This window comes from Simochromis diagramma, unplaced genomic scaffold (genome assembly GCF_900408965.1).
Source record: "Simochromis diagramma unplaced genomic scaffold, fSimDia1.1 OVJJ01000293.1, whole genome shotgun sequence".
NCBI lineage: Eukaryota > Metazoa > Chordata > Actinopteri > Cichliformes > Cichlidae > Simochromis > Simochromis diagramma.
This window is the reverse complement of record NW_024386801.1, coordinates 4,553,277-4,566,502: the sequence shown is the minus strand read 5'-3', so window position 1 is coordinate 4,566,502 and position 13,226 is coordinate 4,553,277. Positions and strand designations below refer to the sequence as shown.

At 41.5% G+C, this 13,226-nt stretch overlaps 2 protein-coding genes across 2 annotated transcripts; one reads left to right on the top strand and one right to left on the bottom strand.

Annotated features, from left to right (window-relative positions):
* Window positions 1-399: 399 nt before the first annotated feature.
* On the bottom strand, window positions 400-1,970 carry ascl1b (achaete-scute family bHLH transcription factor 1b). Its single transcript, XM_040025267.1, has one exon. It carries the CDS (start codon window positions 1,730-1,732, stop codon window positions 1,121-1,123), a length of 612 nt encoding a protein of 203 aa, XP_039881201.1. The 5' UTR covers window positions 1,733-1,970; the 3' UTR covers window positions 400-1,120.
* Window positions 1,971-8,072: 6,102 nt separating this feature from the next.
* Window positions 8,073-13,226, top strand: irf7 (interferon regulatory factor 7). The gene is given in 11 exon segments (XM_040025264.1): window positions 8,073-8,286; window positions 8,497-8,650; window positions 9,221-9,392; window positions 9,486-9,586; window positions 9,698-9,749; window positions 9,834-9,950; window positions 10,062-10,252; window positions 10,486-10,601; window positions 10,603-10,688; window positions 11,297-11,412; window positions 12,319-13,226. Coding segments are annotated over 11 exon segments (1,359 nt in total). The 5' UTR covers window positions 8,073-8,221; the 3' UTR covers window positions 12,508-13,226.

The following is a 13,226-nucleotide window of genomic DNA, read 5'->3' as shown; positions in this document are numbered from 1 at the left end:
ATGGATGAAACGTAATATTAATCTCCCTGCCCTGAATGCAGACAAAGCGCCGTGGAAGGTGCGCGTTTATAATGGTTGGTGAGTGTTCGCCCAGCTGCGCAATTTTCTCCCGTGTGCCCAACCAAGTCGGCAAAAGGTCATGCAGGGGCTTTGAATAAAAGAGAAGCTCCCTCGTTTGCTCAATTAGCGCCGCTGCTGACACACACAGACTCACACGCACACGCAATATCAGCTAAAGAACCAAGCCACTGCAAAAACATATAATATAAATAGATTAATCTTTATTTATAAAACTTGTTTTACACAAAATATATCTGTTAAAATCAAATATTTACATTTTAGGCTACGGGAAGCTGAGAGTGCATACATTAATAAATGTCTCCTTGACAACTATTTTTAAAAAAAGACATACACACACAAATAAACTACAGGCAGTAGCCTTGATGTTGCTGCCCAGTCACACAACTCATACATGCCAGCTCGCCGCCCCGCTGACAGCTGGTTGTCAAAACACTGTCAGGGAAAAAAAGTGGCAGTGAACGTTCTGCTACAACACTGTTTGACTGTATGTACAAAAATATGTCTTCGTGTTAAAACAGTTTGTTGTATGGTACAGCTTTGTTATGAAAGGAGAGGACACGTACATCACGAAAAAAGAAAAACAAAAGTCTGTTGACGCATCTTTTATGTTGTACATCTTCAACAGATGTGGCAGCTGAGGAAGGCAGTCCGGGTCTGATGAACTACTGACGAACAGATCTTGTAGACAGCGCCGTCCCTGCAGAGTCTGCTGTGTCACATTTTAATTGCACTTATTCAAACAGTTTTTTACTTCCACGCGTCAACGTGTCCAATTCCCTCCTTCCTGTGAGGACTACGCTCTATGCAACAAGATGCTCCCTCTCTCACGCATTCATACTCATTCTCCCTGTTTGTCACTATTGCTTTGCTCCTGCAGAAGCAGCCCGAGTGAGGGAGGCAACAGATCACTTGGAAGCACAGAGAGCAAGACAGATCTGATGCCTTTATCGAGTCTTTCGAAGCATTTCTGGAAGAAGTCAGACGCTTTTCTTCTTTTTTGCGCGCACACGCTGCTATGCGGTTCATTTACATGACAGCCTCAGTACCTGTCAAACCAAGTTGTGAAGTCCAATAACTCCTGTTCCTCTGAGCTCAGAGGCTCATAGCCACCTTCATCTGATGAGTAGGTGGAGTGAGGCGACTCCGGGTCGGCAGAGTAGCTGTTGGACAGTGTCGGGGATGGCAGTCCACACTGGAAAGCAGCCGACACCGCGTCGTGTTCGTCTAGAAGTTGCTGTAAAGCTCTGATGTACTCCACCGCGGACCTCAGCGTCTCCACTTTGCTCATCTTCTTGTTGGCGGCGCCGTTTGGCACATGCTGACGCAGAGTCTGGAAGCCCATGTTAACCTGTTTGACCCGGTTCCTCTCTCTTTCGTTCCGCCTGGCCACGGCCACAGGCTGCTGCTGGGGGATGGAGTAGCCGAGGCCGTTGAAGCTCAGGCGACGCTTGCAGCGCAGGAGCTCCGGAGAGCTGGAGCGCTGTCTCTTCAGCACCTTGGCTTTGCTTTGGTAGCCGGCAACGTTGGTGTTCTGGTGCACAGCGCTCACCGAGCAGTCCTGGGCCGGGGCGTGCAGGCTGATGCTGGCGCGTCTTTCGCTAAGTCCAAAGGTGAATGCAGTCTGAGTGGTGGTGATGGTCGCGGTTTCCATCTCGCAAAGAGGGACAGCCTGAAACTTGTGGCAGGAGGAGAAGAGTTGGCAGTGTACAGCTCTCGTGTCCTTCGCGTGGGGACCGTGTGGCTAACTCTAGTCCAAGTCTCTCTTGACTGCTTACTCCACGAGCCGATCTGACCCAAACTTTGGCAGCACTCCTCTTTTTCAACACGCGCCTCCAACACACACCCCACCCACCCCTTTTTTGAGACGCACGCTTCGTCGCGAGGCCCCGCCCCCGCTGTGTGATTCTTCTGCACACCGACTCCCCCGGGCCAGGCGCGTGGCTCCGGGAGCTCAATAAACAATCCCGGGCTTTCACTGCGCCGGGAGCACGCGCTGGGCTCATTTACATTCCAATGTCTCTAACTTGAAGGCCCATTGGTCGATTCAAACGGTCTGCAACCGTGCGAAAAGAAAGAAAGGGAGGAAAAAAAGACAGAGAAAGAAGAAAAAAGAAGATAGAATGAAAAAGTGAATGGTGTGGTTCTTTGAAATGCCTTTTGAATTTGACAATGTACCTCTGGCAAGTCTTCAAATTATCAGTCTTACCCCCCCCCCCCTCCAGCTCTTTACAATCGCAAATGCCAAGGACGCTCTCTGCTGTATCCAGGCTACAGCTTTGCAAACTGCAAGCGTGTCTCTGAACACAGTTATAAAACTCGCAGAGACGCGATTCATGAGATGATTGTGAAAGGAAATATAATATTACTGCTACCTCTCGAGTCTGTGCCCTGCAGGTCCACTTTGTTTGCGCTTAATCGACAGGTTATCCCGGAAAAATCTTTTTCAGATGCACGGCATCTCTTCATTTCCCATCTGTGTTTGAAAAAAGATTCCCTTATGTTATAATAATCCCATTTACGTCTGTAGGATGATACAGGCTAGATGAACCCAAACCCAAATGTGCTGGTGCACGGATGCAATATTTCAGCACCACAGCGTGACTGGACAGCTTCATGCAACCATTTTCTTCTAAACTGAAGCCTTTTTTGTTTGTTTGTTTTATTTGAATTTAGTTTCATTCAGCATCGACTCGAATCTTAGAAATATATTTTGTATGTGTAAAACTTTCCTTAACAGCAAAAACACCAACAGGTCAGCGTGGAAACGGAGAGTTTTGCATCGTGTTTTTCTAAAGGACATTTGCAGCATCTGGCGGTGAAAAATAGCAATTACATCATCCAAAACCACTTTACACTTTTGAAGAAAACGAAATTCCCTGATAGTTTTTGCCCCTCTGTGCCTAGATTGCGCTTTTCTACTGTACTATGTGGCTACATTTAGTTTACACTTACATTACATGTTAGTTAAGGCAAAGTGACTTCTTGTTCGAGGTTTCTGGGACAGAATCTGAAATTCGTACTCCGGTCCTGCTGTTATTATCGCTCCACTATCAGCATTGCGTCCTCCAATACCGGAGGGTAGAGTCACACCCGGTTACCCTAAGCCTGTTTATTGGCTCACATTCAGCTGGAACTTCCATGAGAGAATTCACAATCATTTTATTGTCATTTTTTAATGACATTTTATGTCATTATGTATGTGTATGTTTGGGGGTTTTTGCATTTTGTGTTTACTTGCGTTATTATTTTCTAATATTTGAATTTATTTGATTATCTGAAATATTTAAGGATGACACACATAGAAAAAACAGGAAATCACGATGGGGTAAAGTTTATTTTACACCACTAAATATAAATAAAAGCTTAAGTGGGTTCACTTTGGGGACTTTCTAAACCTGCCTTAAGAACCCATACACTCCTGCATTCATATGCTTGAGTGCCATATAATAATCAGCTGTGTTTTGATGTTGTTAATTTTATATGCGTATTTTCCATGTAATATAATATAATTACACGGTGATAAACATAATAACCTGCCTTTTCCAGCTTGAAGGATAGCGTCTTGTAGCCTATGGCAAACCCCGGTGTGGTGCCAAGGTTTCGCTTCTCTCCGTAAAAACAGCAGGGGGCGCCGAGTGAACGCTCTGTAAGAACAAGTTCATTCAGCACGGTCACTGCCACGACTGATCTGTGGACCTTGATAACCTCATCTTAGGGGAAGTCATATAATCCACACTTTATGCTGCTTTCTCGCTTTGAGACATCGTTAAAAAAAAAAAAACATACTGCATCATACCTCCAGGATTTTAGTTTCTGTTTTGAACAAACTGCTTTTGTTTTGAGACACGCTTTCATTGGAACCTACAGTGCAAGTCAGTCTTGGCTCAGCAGATGTCTGACTTCCTGACATAGTGCTGATTAGGCATATCAAACATTATTAAAAATTATATTAGAAACCATCTTAGAGCAAAATTGTAGAATATGAAATCTGTTTCAAAGGACAGTCACTGGGCTGGACAACTGCCCAAAAGACGCACCTGATCACAGGATATTATTAGAGTATTATCAATTAACCAACAATGACACAGGGCTGGAAAAGAGGTATCCTATAAATGATCCTAAAACAAGCAATATACAAAAGGATGGACAACAATTGCCAGAACTCTGTGTGTGTATAATGCAACTCAATAAAGGCAAACATCGTTGCCAGTAAATCAATAAATCTTGAATCAACAAACGCTATCTTCTTGGAATATCAACCCATGTTCATACAGCTTCAGGTGAAATCTCATTCACCTGTAAGGGCGTGTCTATTTACGAAAAAGCGGTGGTTCTCTTTTTTCCAATCAAACCTCTTTACTCCAGTGTATCAACACCCCCGCAAGTCTGTTTATTTTTCTTACTTACAATACGTTAAGCCAGCACTGCTCCCTGTTAAAGTATGTGCGTGTATGTGGCATGATATAGCACACAGAGAGAAAGAATGCAAAACAGAGAGATGAATGTGTGTGTGTGTGTGTGTGTGTGTGTGTGTGGAGGGAGGGGGGGGGGGCAGAATCTATATTTAAAATTCCCAGTAGAAATCCCCTTTAAAAGCATAACAAGTCTGACTTGAAATGCACCTGCTTAACATAAGTTTGTCTTTCAAGGACTAGCTGAGTGCTTCTTATGTTGTTTGTATGTTATCTCTCAAACGCGGGAATGATCTGCTGTTGTGTTCTGCAGACAAGTCAAAATATTACCCTTGAATTATGCATAAACTAGCAAAATAGGATGTAACAATCTGTGTTCTGTGTCAATATTAAAGCCAGATCCTTCTTGATTAGCTTCTTTGAGCCTTGGGGGGGGGGGGGGGGGGGGGGGGTTCTACAAGGTCCAACTACAAAGACTACAAACACACAGTTTTCAGTGAGCAAGAAAAGAGAAGTGCTCCATCTACAGCATGAATCACTTCCTTATTCCTGACACAGATGCTCGGCCCTGAGAGCTATATTCCCTAAAAAGTGAGAATGTCAGCAACCCAATCTGTGGTCAGAACATGGTTGTGCAATCTGAATATGTGAAGTATCTAAAGCACACAAAGAAACTGACATTTTGTGCTGGGATTGTGGGTGAAAGGTAGAAAGGGTTCCTAGGAGGATAAGGTGAAGAAATTACCTTTCAGTTAGTCTTTTGTGCACAGAGAAATTCTAAAAACACAACAGCGGAAAGAGGAAATGATGCCTGTGTTGGATCAAGTAGCTCAACAAAGGTTTATTCTTCAATAACGCAAACTACAATGCATGCAGCTGAGACGCCCCCAAAGCAGTATCACTGTCAGGTTATTAATATTCTTTCTGATTCTACCGCATGACACAAGTCTGTACAACACCTGCAGAACTTTGACTCAGAAAGTCTCAAACACAGAGACACACAGCTTTTAATACACACTGTGGGGTATTCACTGGTGGATTTATTTTTCTGAACTCACTGGAACTTGGTGGTTTCAAGGGGGACTCGTTTAGCAAGAGTTTAAAAAAAGTACAGACAAGGTGAAACCATTCAATAATGTAGACTATTCAGAAAATCAGAAACATGTCAGGTATCTGAGTCGAAACTGCTTAAGTGATGTTTAGCAGTTGCTAAATCATATGATACGTGTGAAAGATTAACATATATATTGCTATTTGATATTCTGACACTATAATGAAAACATTCACCCTATTATATAATATAGCGTGTGCACTAGTGTAATTTGTATATCTCTTTTTACACATTATTAATGTTAAGATGTACAACAACACTTGCAATTATTCAGCATCATATATGTGTAGAAATCTTTGAATACACCAGATTTTTCATATTTAATAAACTGGCAATATTTACATAACACTGAAATGCATAACTCATAAATCCATGGAAGTGATGTATAGAGTCTACTTGATCAGTTTAAAGTTTATGGTAAACAATAAACATTGTCGTAAAACTTTGTATTGATAAGGTTTTCAAATATGACTCTACTACTGTTGACACTATGTACATTACCAGCCACTGTTCAACTATTTGCTAACACAAGTATCCAGTCCAAACAGCAAACATCAAGACAGCCTGATGAAGTCCAAACCATGCATCAGAATGGAGAAGGTGATTACAGTGACTTTGAACATGTCATGTGTATCGGTGCAAAACAGCCTGATCTAAGTATTTCAAAAATGCTGTTCTATTGTAATTTTCATGCACAATCATCTCTAGGGCTTACAGAATATGCCCAGAATATAAGAAAGTTAGTGAGTGGCAGTTCTCTGGGTGAAACTGGCTTGTTTCACCCTTGTCAGAGGTAAGAAGAGAATGGCCAAACTGCTTTAAGCTGACAAGAAGGCAATATTAACTCACTTGTTACAACCAAGGTGTGCAGAAGAGCTTCTATGCAGAGCACTTCATACCTTGAAGCAGATACAGGTCTTCTGCTATCAGCTGAGAACGGGAAACCAAGGCTACAATATGCACGGGCTCACCAAAATTGAACGATAGAAGATGGGGAAATGTTGCTGTTGGGTCTCAGTTTCTGCAGTGAAATTCAGATGAATGCCAAAATTTTAGACTTAAACTACATGAAAGTATGGCTCCATCCTGCCTTGTATCAAGAGTTCAGGCTAGCGGTGATGCTGTTGGTGGTGTAATGTATGGAGGATATGCCAGCACTGGTTATATGGCTGTTACTGTCTAATTCATATTTTTTTCATTAGATGAATGTGAAATTTCAGCTAGAATTTGTGGTGATGTGGACAGAGTCTTCAAAATTCTCCAAAATGTCACTGATATATATATTGTAGAGCCTAGGTTTGTAGACCACATGATCGCAAAATAGGTCACGTTTGGAATGATCCACCGGTTAACATATCTGAGCCTTGGATGCAGGCCGTTAATAATACGCTAAATGATGCATATTTTTAATCAGATGCTCGTGAATTTTCGTGACACTGGTGAAACTCCCAGCTGATCACTATAACTGAGCGTGACCCAAAGTTTCAGCGGGCAAAAAACTCTTCGAGTAAGCATTTAACTATGGGACAGTAATCCTATGGGATGATGTAATGATTCTGACGGAGTGACGAAATAGTTACTCCAGTCCCGTGTTTCCCCGCGTCGGGAGCGCGCACTGAGCAGGGAGAGCGTATCCGGTTGAGCCTGGCTCATATTCCAAACAACCAGACGCGGAAGTAGTGACGTGTTACTTTTGTTTAAAAGTGAAAGATGGGTTTCTTTACATTACCGTTCAGTTTTTGGTTACAACAGACACTGATATATCATTACGGATTATTAAGAGATAAGAGAATAGGAGGAGAATCTTTATCGCTCAATATACCAATTTCTCAACAAGTAGTCGTTTTCAGACGTCCTATAAAAATACTATTTGCTCGGATTTTTGCACATCGCCAAAGGTTATGTCTGCTGAGCACATGACTGAAAACAATTGTCAACTGTCTATTTATTTTTATAAAACAGATTTCTGTAGCTAAAACACAGAAATCCCCCTTCCCCCAGATAGACCACATGACTGAATACTGGTCGAATGGATATACATTTAAAGTGTTTTGGGGTTTCTTCAAAAAAGAAGTCGGTATTTTGACATTTTTCATTCATCCAGGCTGCAAGGCCTCCTTGTCATCACCATAATCTCCAGCTCACTGCACAGATTCTGTATCAGATTGAATATGACGGTCTGGCTGGGCCGCTCCAAAATGTTTAGATTACTTCCAGTCAGAAGACAACTTTAAGCCTCCATACGGCAGGGCGATGAAGCATTTGGAGCTCTATGTTTGTGTTGCCTATTTGCACAGTAGACACGAAACCTGTTTATGTTATATTCTCTTCTATTAAAAAACAAAACAAAAAAAACCCCACTCCTTCTCACTGCAAAGTGCGCGCTCCCGACGCAAGAGAAACAAATTTCGCTTGGCACGCAGCCAGCGACTTTCAGATCTCTCCCAGTAATCTCCAGCGAGAAATTCCATTATACAAACCCACTAACACGCCCATTACATCCGGTCGGCGAGGCTGTCTTGCAATTTCTCTGTAAGAAGCAAACACCCGTGCCTCGAAAATCCCACGCCGGTGATGCTTCCACCCTCTGAAGGAGGGACTTATAATCGGAGTATAAATGTTAGAAGACGTGTTCGGAAAAATCAGACCGACGGCTTTACAGAGAATCGGTGAAATGCAAAGGTAAGAAGAAACCCGTCTTGTTTTTCTCCCTTGCACATTTAATAGTTAATATTACTGCGGTTTATTGCTGTAGAATAAATCTGCAGCTTCCAGATTTAGGAGTTTCTTTTTGAATGTCTTTAGATTTCCCCTTGTGCGCTCGTAAGCCGTCTCTTTATTCACGGTTGTTGTCGCTGTAGAACAGCACTGACCTGTCGCGTTTCCCTTCAGCTTCCCAAAACCTCAGTTCTCCAACTGGCTATTAGAGCAGGTGGAAACGGGCCAGTATGCTGGCCTGTGCTATGTTGCAACAAACAAGTTCAGAGTCCCCTGGAAGCACAACTCCAGAAAAGACTGCAGTGACGAGGACAGTAAAATCTTCCGGGTAAGTTTATTGCCAGATTAACCTTTGTTATCCGTGCGATCAGATAAAAGGCTTAAAATGACTATGATGACATTTTTACTGAAATAATAAGCTACTACATTCATGAGTAAGCGACTTACAAACTAAGCGTGTGCTTTAAATAGTTCCAAAAATAGTTTTGTCGTGTTATTTTTACTATCAGGCTGGAGTTGTTTGGCTTGTTGCAGCTGTTCCCAGAGGCATCGTTATGGCATACCATCTCTAGTAGTGACACTTGATCTTGAGTCAAAGAAATCCTGTACTAATGTTTTTGATACATTTGATGTGCAAAACCACAGCTTGTTTTCATACTTGGAGCACAATTATTCGCTGGTGCCAGTATTATTAAAGGAATTCTACAGATTTCAGCCAAGTGTCTAAATCTTTCATAAACAGCCACTTCTTCTTAGATGTGAAATGCAAATAGTGTGTAAAACAATTAGGAGGTGCATGTGAAGTCTAATGTGTGTAATTATCTCATAAAATGTATAGTAAGTCTGAATTTTCTACCCGGCTGTCATTATGTTTACACCTCTCGGCGTTCCTCCATAGGCCTGGGCAGTAGCAAGTGGGAAAATTAATGAGTTCCCTAATGACAAAGCCAGGTGGAAAACAAACTTCCGCTGTGCTCTGAACAACCTCTCTGTGCGCTTCAAGATGGTAAAAGATAACTCCAAGAATTCTGATGACCCACATAAAGTCTATGAGATTATCAACACTGCACGTAAGCTAATTGTCACTTAGGCCGAGATTCTGGGGTAAAACCGTTCCGAGTTTGAATGTATAAATAACGCTGATCTTTCATCTTTCCCTGAAGAAAACCAAGACGGTCTGGCAACACGCGACCCTTGGGAGGGCAATGACATTATACCAGATATATACAGCTCTTCCACAGAGTACCTCCTTTCAGCAAATGAGGTTCAGCATCACATAAAGCACACTTTCACTTCTCTTTGTTGGTGTAATCTCACTTGTCTTTGTGCTTCTGTCTAAAAATTAACAGTTTCACTGCCTCTCCCCAATAAACAGCATGATCTGGTTAACGATTTGATGGCCTTGGGTCTTGGCAGCCAGCCAACAGGTAAAGTTTGTCGATTGCATTTGGTTTTCTGTGGTTTATAATGGAGGTTAATTGTAGTTTAAAATGATTTTACTGTCAAAACAGAGGAGCAACTGTGGACAGAGAACTATGGCCAGCAAAATCCACCCCCAACTGAAAGCTATCCTGTAGCAGCCGGAAACAACCAACAGCTTTTACCAGTTCAGCAAACCTGTTATGGGGGTATGTTTATACAAATTTATCTTCCTAGATGAAAGGTTTACTAAAAATATGTGTACATAGTTACCCAAGAAGGAGGGATCTGTTGTCTATTAACTGTTTTGTTTTGTACAGTAACTCCTGCACCAGTACCTCAGCCGGGGCTATTTGACCTAGAGGTATCCATCCACTACAGGAAAAAAGAAATGGTAAAGATGACTTTGAACACTCCCAAACTGCAGCTTCACTACAACTCAGAGGCCCTTGAGTATGACACATTCAAACTCTGCTTCCCCTCCACTGATGGTCTGCTGGACCACAAACAGGTATAATCATTGCATTAGCTAGATGCATGTTTTACACAGTTGTACCATCCAAGCAGACACTAGAAATTATTTTTTATGTTACTTCAGGCATGAAGCTGACAGATTCTGATGTGATAAATAAAATTTGACTTTAGAATAGGACAGATGGATTTTACCCCTAATTTTAGGTACAGTATACTGCTGTGTGATGAAGCATTTTCATGTTTTACTCACCACAACCTTCTTATTACCAGGTTGAATACACCAACCGCATACTTAATAGCATCCAGAGAGGTCTATTCTTGGAAGTGCGAGAAACTGGTATTTATGCCTGGAGGCAGGATAGATGCCATGTGTTTGCCAGCACCAGTGATCCCTAGTTTGGCTAATGCAGAGCCAGCAAAGCTTCCCCAAAACACCATGGTGGAGCTCCTTAATTTTGAAAAGTTTGTGAATGGTAGGTGTAGATCTTTGCTCATTTATATATTTGTATATACACCATATACTGTCTGTGAAGGTTCTTAGTCATCTAGGTCATCATAGTCTAAGGAGCTTGGAAAGAAAAGCGTCTGGGCTTCTTTGAGTTGCTTGAAGACGTTTCACCTCGTAAGCCAACACCTCTTTTCAAACAGAGGTGGTGGCTCACGGCACCAACTGCCATCCATAATCCAGTTTTGAGATCCCTTCCCAGGCGCCTTAATGCCCACTCACATCCTGGGCCTTCTGACCTCTGGAAATCACATGATAGGGTGGCGCTTGGTTTCATAATGAGTTCACCCGAAAACTTGGCTGATTGTGACCTACACCCATTTTCACGCCTTGGCTCATGTGATTAGGTAGAGGATCATTAGGGGGTCCATTGTTCCTCCTGAGGGGACACTCCCATAGGGCTTAAATCTGGGACTCTCCACCATTTGACCTTAGAACTGAAGAAGCTTCTCGGATGACAGGTGAAACGTCTTAAAGCAACTTAAAGAAGACACTTTTCTTTTCAAGCTCCTTAGACTACTGAAGTAAAAATGGATTTCATCCTGAAATAAATGACTCCCCCTGAATTTGTTTCAGAATTGAAACAGTTTAAGGAGAACAATGGTAGATCTCCTGAATACACCATCACCATGTGCTTTGGAGAGAAGTTTCCAGATGGAAAACCGCTGGAGAAGAAGCTTATTGTAGTGAAGGTAACACCATCCCCCGAGCCATGCTTCACCTCAAAGACAGTCAGTTATTCGATTTAATTCAATTTTGTTTTATTTTCTTAGCAATAATTCATGAAAAAAGCACAGCTGGGTACTTACACTGTAAGACAGAGACTGAACAAAAATAACCCCAAAATTCCCTTTGAGGAAACACCTGGCAACACTTGGCTTTTGGCTGCCATCTGGTGTGGGCTGCCAACTGCCTCAACCAGTTAAAGTTAGAGGGAAGAGGATTTAAAACAGACTACACAGAATATAATAATAAAACAACTGGCGTGTTGGGGAATCCAGTAATTGCAGATAAGACCATGCAGGGGCCGAATGACAGATAACAGTGAAGAAGACTAGACTAAAGGTGCTCTGTGCGTAATGGAATATGACCAGTCAGACCTTATAGTAATTAGGTTGTTTATTAGCATAAGTTATCCTGGTCATCCAGACCTTTCTCGCTTCATGGTATGCTTGTAGTTTAACTACCCCAGTTGTTTCAGTGGGTTTCATCTGCATAGAAAAATGTATCCAGCACTTTCAGTAGCAAAAGAACCAATCATTGATATGAAAAAAAAAAAATATATATATATATATAGAAATAAAGTGTATATACAAGTTTAAATCAAATGTAAGCTTAATTGCATAAAAGCAGAAGGGTGCATAGTATAGTTATAGTTAGAAGAAGTTTGGTGACAAAACGTTAGAGGCAATAGTTTAGACGTGCCGAGGAGGGATAGTGGATATACTGGACAAAGAATGTTGAATGTCGACTTGCCAAGTAGGACATGTTTTTCCTATAGCTATTGTTGCTTATCATCAGCCGTCACTTTCAATGGTTACTTTGTCATCAGCAGTTATGCAACTCTTTACCGTAAATCTTTCTCTCCATTTCTGCAGGTGGTACCTTTAATCTGTCGACATCTTCATGAGATGGCCCAGATGGAGGGAGCGTCGTCTCTTTACAGCTCCAACGTCAGCCTACAGATCTCACATAACAGCCTCTATGATCTCATCAGCTCCTGCTTTCCCTTGCTAACAGCTGAAGACCCGATGCGGGATGCTGCACTTTTCCCGAACCAGATTTGAAATTTGATCTTTCACTGACTTTTATTTGAAACCACTTTAATTTCCTATGGGGTAATGGGACACATTCTACACTAGGTTCTGAATCAGCTAAAAAGTTGGCCGCTCAGCAGCTGAATGTGATTGTGTTATAGCTGCCAATACTGCCATGTGCCTGCTTTTCACTACATGAGGGGAAATGCCCCATCTACTGCTGTACTGTTACATTACTAACCTCAGTTTAAAAATCGCTTTAGAACTGTCCAATTGTCTTTCATCTAATGTATTGTTAAACTGATATCATTCTATATTAAATGAAATGAATGCTTATTATAATGGTAAATCCATTCTGACAAGCTAAGTTTATATTACTGATTACATATTTATAGAACTACTGTGTGTATGTTTGAAGATAATGATGTATGTGTATAGTAATATTTTTGTGTCATACTGCCACTGGCTATATATGAGAAACTGACCAGCTATTCTTCTTTTCATCTTGCACTTTTTATACTGAATAAACTGCCATTTCCATACCCTTTGCTGTATATGAGTTATGCACAAAGAGTTATGTAAAATCTAAAATAGATTATTTTAAACTTGGTATAGTTTCGTCTAAAGCTAAGACTGTTAATAAAATTTTAAAATAAAATAAAACTGCTAATGTTGAAAAATCCCGAAAACACAACTGTAAAAAACAGGACAGACTGTAAGTGAGTACTTGAAATAAACTAAGACAAACA

Excerpts from the sequence above, each read along its gene's own strand:
- ascl1b (XM_040025267.1), bottom strand. The coding sequence starts at position 1,732 with ATGGAAACCGCGACCATCACCACCACTCAGACTGCATTCACCTTTGGA.